Source organism: Bufo gargarizans, chromosome 6 (assembly GCF_014858855.1).
Source record: "Bufo gargarizans isolate SCDJY-AF-19 chromosome 6, ASM1485885v1, whole genome shotgun sequence".
Classification (NCBI taxonomy): Eukaryota; Metazoa; Chordata; class Amphibia; order Anura; family Bufonidae; genus Bufo; species Bufo gargarizans.
The window spans coordinates 193,598,552-193,604,618 of NC_058085.1; the positions used below are offsets into that span (position 1 = coordinate 193,598,552).

General features: G+C 35.6%; 1 protein-coding gene across 1 annotated transcript; it reads right to left on the bottom strand.

The window, feature by feature from the left end:
• Positions 1 to 768: 768 nt before the first annotated feature.
• On the bottom strand, positions 769 to 4,327 carry LOC122941183 (pulmonary surfactant-associated protein A-like). The gene is made up of 5 exons (XM_044298231.1): positions 4,300 to 4,327; positions 3,941 to 4,133; positions 2,586 to 2,708; positions 1,701 to 1,772; positions 769 to 1,323 (listed from the first exon to the last, which is right to left on the bottom strand). Exons 2-5 carry the CDS (start codon positions 4,119 to 4,121, stop codon positions 947 to 949), a joined length of 753 nt encoding a protein of 250 aa, XP_044154166.1. The 5' UTR covers positions 4,122 to 4,133; positions 4,300 to 4,327; the 3' UTR covers positions 769 to 946.
• Positions 4,328 to 6,067: the final 1,740 nt, after the last annotated feature.

The following is a 6,067-nucleotide window of genomic DNA, read 5'->3' on the forward strand; positions in this document are numbered from 1 at the left end:
CCGCTGCAGAGGGAATTATGTTAGGCATTTGCATATGAATATAATTATACATATAATTATAGTAACGTGCAATAAGATTAATAACAATAAAGGAGAAATCATTTCTTGGATAGATATTTAAATGGTACTGTGTGGAATAAAATGCATACTTGATGAAAGCTGTGTGATATTGTTATAAAATCTGAAGTAAACATTATGAAAATTAATATGATAAATAATATGAAAATTAATATGATGAATTGATGTGAATGGAAAAAAGGGAAAATGAAAACAATAGGATGGAGATCAAATTTGACTTATGGGGGGAGGGGGGGGGAATGATAGGAGAAAGGAAAGGGGGAACAACCACTGTGAGAAGAAGAGCTGTAAATACCATTCTATGCACAAATGTATGGGAAAAGCGCTGATGAGGACTTCTCCTTCCTTCTTTGAATTAGCAGAAATCACGATGGTCTGAGATTTCTAGCAATATACTGTAATATTATATGATGGAAATGCACATCTAATGGTGTGTATAATAAACTACTTTGAAAAAAATCTCTCTCTCTCTCTCTCTCTCTCTCTGGGCCTTTAATTGAACCTTTGATTTGGATATAATTGATTTGTGCCTGAAATTTATCTTTTGAAGAATTTGGGTATTTGCACCAGAAACTAATTTCAAGAAGTTTCCTGTTCAGTTTTAATGCTCACCTCTTTGGTTTTAAAATAAATGAAATTATTTGTTAATAACAAAATAATATACAGTAGCTGGAAATAAAAAAGACCATATATTTATATGCTTTGGGCTTTATTTATAAATTACAGCAAAGGATTTATCATATTCAGTGAATGCAATATGTTTTATTTTTGTTACATATAACAACTCATAATTGATCATACTGTATTTTGTACAATAAAAACCATTGTTATGATGGATCTTTCCTATACCTGACAGCATATCATAGATTTAGAACTCACAGATAGTCAGACGCTTTTGATTACAAGCTTTATCATTCCACTGCCCATCTGAATACATTTCAACACAACCCTCAGTTCCTTTTCCAGTGGGTTCATTTTTTCTCCAATTAGTGTAAACCATCGAGGCTCCATTCAAGTAGTTGAAGATGCCAGGTATTGGGCCCTCTGTCATTCCCAAGTATGCATATCTATTATATTTCTTCACTAATTCCAAGGCAGCAGCATTCTCTTCTTCATTCATGGGAGTAACAATCTGTCCACCAACATCACTACATGTGGAATTGGATGTTGCAAAGTCTACTTCTTTTCCATTGGTGGCAATCATTTTGGTTCCTACAATTTGGATTCTTCCTTCGAATTTTAGAACTAGACAATATACGATATACTTAGTTATAAGAGAACACTAGGAAAATATTACAATATCATGTTTTTTTCATATGCTTTTCAGGCCCCTTAAGAACCCTCTTCATGAGCAAATTAAAGATATTCAAAAAAGAGCAGTTGTCCGTCAGCCAGATTTGGCTTGTCCATTTGGCCACTCCAGTTTTCCCTGGTGAACAGCTAATCTCAAAGCTGGCTTAACTTGTAAAATGAGCTGTCTTTGTGAGATAATTCATTTTTTTAAAACACAGTAGAGCTTTTGTATATTATTTCCTTCCTTTGGTAAATCTGCCCACATATAGAAATCAATTAAATAAATAAATTAACTGTTCTTAAATGGTAAATGGCTACAATTTGCTTACTTGCTTCCAGTCTGCTTATCCGGTGATGTAGTTCTTGCATTTGAATAGGTGAGCCTCCCACTGCGGAGACAGCTAATGGTTAAAAAGAAAAAAAAAATCTTATTTTTAAGTATATTGTCAAATATATTTAATACTATTTTTAAATGCTGTATCATTTACATGCCGCTCTATACATTATTGCAATGTGCAACAAATATTAGACAGAAATGTACGCTTCATAATTAAAATAGAAGCCTTATTACCAAATTTGAAATTACAGAGACCACCTGTAATTCACAAATTGGAAGGTATAAAAGCACAAGTTAGATTGAAAAATCAAAATAGGCATCACTACTACGTCAGGTTCCCTGGATGGGTGCTCTCAGCCTACAGATTCACCCAATCTATAAAGCTAAATAAATATATCAAGAAAAAGTTGGGCACTCACTATATCTGGAGTAAGTGGTACTTTATTGATCCGACCTTAAAATTTTATAACAATAAATATATGTGAAACAAGTCTGGCCAGACTAAAAAGTGATAAAAAAATAAATAAATATACAATATACAATACAATTGTGAAGTTAAAAAGCGTATGTTCTCCAGTAGAACCCAATCTCTGAGGAGAATAAATTAGATCAAATATTGATATTTAACTATTTATTCTAGACATAGTGTATAGAATAAAAACTCACTCCAAATCTATAAGTTTACACTGTAATCACACGGCACTACCTTCCTTATGGTAGTAGGTAAAATAAACTATGAGAATATTATATACTAGCCCTTCCCCCACAACACTGGTTGCCGCACTTACACACATTTTATAAATAATGTTATTAATGGTTTAAATTTACATAAGAAACATAAAAGATAAATCCACGAAGATATGTGCATTTTATCCACCTGGAACATCTGAGTTTCCTAAGCTCGGCATGTATCCCATTACATCATTGTTTCCAGGTAAAGGTAGGCTGTCTTTTGCTCTAAAGAAGGGTGATAATAATAGTCGAAGAAATCCAAGCAATCCTTGGAGAAAGAAAAGCAGGTTTTACTAACTTAAAACATAAATATGTCTAAATAATAGCCTAAATATCAGTCAAAATCTGGCATGACTTTCCTTCACCCAGGGCAAGCATGCATTTTATCCAAGTATAAACAAGTCACTGTAACCAAATAACACTGGCCAAGTCAGAGTTGGGGTCCATTCTGGCTTCCAGCATCAGGTGCCTATGGCCAGTTTGGCCACAACATCAGTACTTCCCTGTATCTAACAACATGTAAATAATAACATTAAATTGAGTTTGCCCTCAATAAATTCCAGATAATTTTAAGGCTAGATCAGCAGAATGAAATTATAACCTACCATAATGATCCATTGCTTCATTCTGGGCAAATTAGCAGTTAAGTGCACTGTGGGTGGGTCCAAGCCCCACCGTGTACCCTTGCTCCTATCACTTCCTTTGCCAGCTTCTCTCTTTTTTCTTGATTGACAGGGACTGGTTGCTATGTGGTGATCTCATCTCGCTAAGTCAATCAGGAAAGAGAGGCAGTGGCAGATAAAAGGAAGCAGGTGGAGCAAAGGTGCACAAAGGGGCTTGAGTCTTCGCTTAGTGCACTTAACTGATCATTTGCATAAAATAGTACTTTTTCTCCCAAATAAAACAATAGATCACAAAGTGAAAGTCATTATATTCCGCTAAACTAGCACTACAAGGTATTGTGCCTGGTTTAACAGCAAATTTCCTGGTGACAGAATTATTTTAAAATTGTTAGTGTAACCTTAACATATTCCCTTAAGAATAATAATTTTATTGACTTTGGGAAGTGCTACTTGGAACAGGAGACTAAGGGTCCAATCACACGTCTGTGGAATGGGTCCGTATCCTTTCTGCAATATCCTGAACGGGTGCGGAGCCATTTATTCTCAATGGGGCAGGAATGGATGCGGAGAGCACACCATGTGTTCTCCGCATCTGCATTTCCAGAGCGCGCCCCCGATCTTCCGGTTTGCAACTCCGGAAAAAAATAGGGCATGTCCTATTCTTGTCCGCAATTGCGGACAAGAATAGACAGTTATATGGGGGTGCCAGCAGGGTATATTGCGGATCCGCAATACACTACGGACGTGTGATTGGACCCTAATAGAACATTACAAAATGGTATACATTATTCCTCTAACAACCCAGAAAAATTCAAAGATGACATTTCACCTTATTTAAAGTATGTTTCATTTAAAAATCATTTTAATAATCACAAACCTGTCAGTCCAATTTTATCCAATATTCCACTTGATACATTTGGTATCTCAACATCTATATTGGAAAGTAAAGGATTTGGAAAATCTAGGACTGATGGAAGTTTTGGAATATTCAATGGTTGAGGAAAGCAAGAAACCAGACCGACCACTACTGTGAGCAGCAAAACTCTGTGAAAAAACATTTTTGTGGCTAGCTGAGGAAAGAAAATTGAAAATGTATTATTTGTATTATAAATACAGAATAGTAATAGTGATTAGACCTATTAATTACTTTCTAATATAACAACATAGTTACAAAGCTGAAAAGGTTGGAAAATGACATAGGTCCATCAAGCCCAAGAAAACAGATTTGGTTCTTACAATAGGTTTTAAAGCAAGAAAAAGCGCATATAGAAAGACCCTCATGGAACATACAGTACCTTTGAAAAATCTAAGAGTAGTGAACACTTATGTCTTGTCTTATTTTTATATTCTTTTGGCCTACTTAATTACGTATTAGGTGGTAATATGATGTTACTTCAAAAAGCAAAAGTGTACTTTATGACTTCCTTATTACTTTTATAAGTATTATAAAACATCTTGAATTAATTAATGTATTTACACAAAGCACAGGCTGATGGCGTAAGAAAGGTAATTTATATTACCAAATTCAACTTTTAGGTACTTAGAGTAGTTCAAAATAAACCAGAGTGGTGTATTTTATGCCAAACTTGAACAGCTTGTGATTCAATGCCCTCATGCAGCAAAGCTTAACCCTTTTATTACCAGGAGAGTTTCTGTTTTTGCATTTTTGTTTTTTACTACCCATTTTTCACACAGCCGTTGTTTTTTGAAGAGCAAGTTGTTTATTTTTCTATTTTTTTTTTATTGAAAGTAAATGCAAAACATACATATGATGTATACTTTGTCATAACATATAGCTTGACAAGTACTAAATATACATTCCTGTAGGACGTTTGAGCAATATTGATCACTAAACATAGTAATTTTTCTTATTTTCATTTTCCACCTTGATAGGTCAGAGGTGCTCATACAAAGGGATTCACTTAAAGTTTCTATATGAGATCCATGCTTTCCAGACAGATCTAAAATGATGTATCCCACGACTCTCCCAGGCCGCAATCTCCAGGGTTTTAAGTTTTGTTTTTTACGATGTTCCCTATGCAGTTAACTGACGGTTTCCCCAAAAACTTTGGAAAAAATTAGTTTTTTCTTTGCATCGTTATATACTGAACCCCGTAACTTTTTTATAGTTATGTTTATGGAGCTGTGTGTCGGTTCATTGCGTGTGGGTGATTTGTACTTTTTGATCACTTTTTATTCCATTTTTTTGTGTGGAGATGAAGCGACAAAAAAGTTTAATGGACCATTTTGATTTATTTATTTTTCATTACAGTGTTTTTTATTACTGTATAGGATAAATACATTTATATTTTAATAGTAAGGGCATAGGAAAAGAAGGATGATTTATAAAGCCCCTTGTTGGACCCCTTGTATTTATAATGCCCATCTCTAGTTAACTTATCCTATAGTGCCCCTTTTATTATAATGCCTCCTGTATGTAGTGCTCTGGCCCAAAATGTCCCCTCACCCCATAGTGCTCCAGCCTGTAATGTTCCCCACAGTTGTGCTCCAGCCTATAATGCCACCCCTCCGTTTTGCCACAATATAGTGCTGAAACCTGTAATTCCACACCCCTGTAATGTTCCAGCTTGTAATGTCACCCTCCATAGTGCTTTGGTGTGGTGTTTAAATCTGTAATGTCACCTCTGTAGTGCTCCAACCTGTAATGCCACCCTTCATGTAGTTATCCAGCCTGTAACGCCATCAACCCCCAATAGTGGTCCAGCCTGTAGTGCCCCTATATATAAAAGAAAATAAAAATACTCACCTAACTCTTGTTCTCCACCACCATCTGCACTGCAGGAAAAAGGCCTTTTTTGGCCTCAAACATGTACCAGCACAGGTGGTTGCAATAATATCACTGAGAAGTACTGCACTGGGTCTCAGACAAAGTGATAACGCCTGCGTCCTGAATCATCGTGACCTCCTGAGCTGCTCTACTGTCTTGTAGCCTTTCGAGCTACTGTCGGGCAGTCTTTGAGGCTGAATGGCAGAGTCTGAACCC

Coding starts and splice junctions, on each gene's coding strand:
- LOC122941183 (XM_044298231.1), bottom strand. CDS start 4,121: ATGTTTTTTCACAGAGTTTTGCTGCTCACAGTAGTGGTCGGTCTGGTT. Junction 2,709..3,940: donor GGATAAAATTGGACTGACAG/GTTTGTGATTAT, acceptor TCTTTCTCCAAG/GATTGCTTGGATTTCTTCGA. Junction 1,773..2,585: donor AGGAAACTCAGATGTTCCAG/GTGGATAAAATG, acceptor TTTAACCATTAG/CTGTCTCCGCAGTGGGAGGC.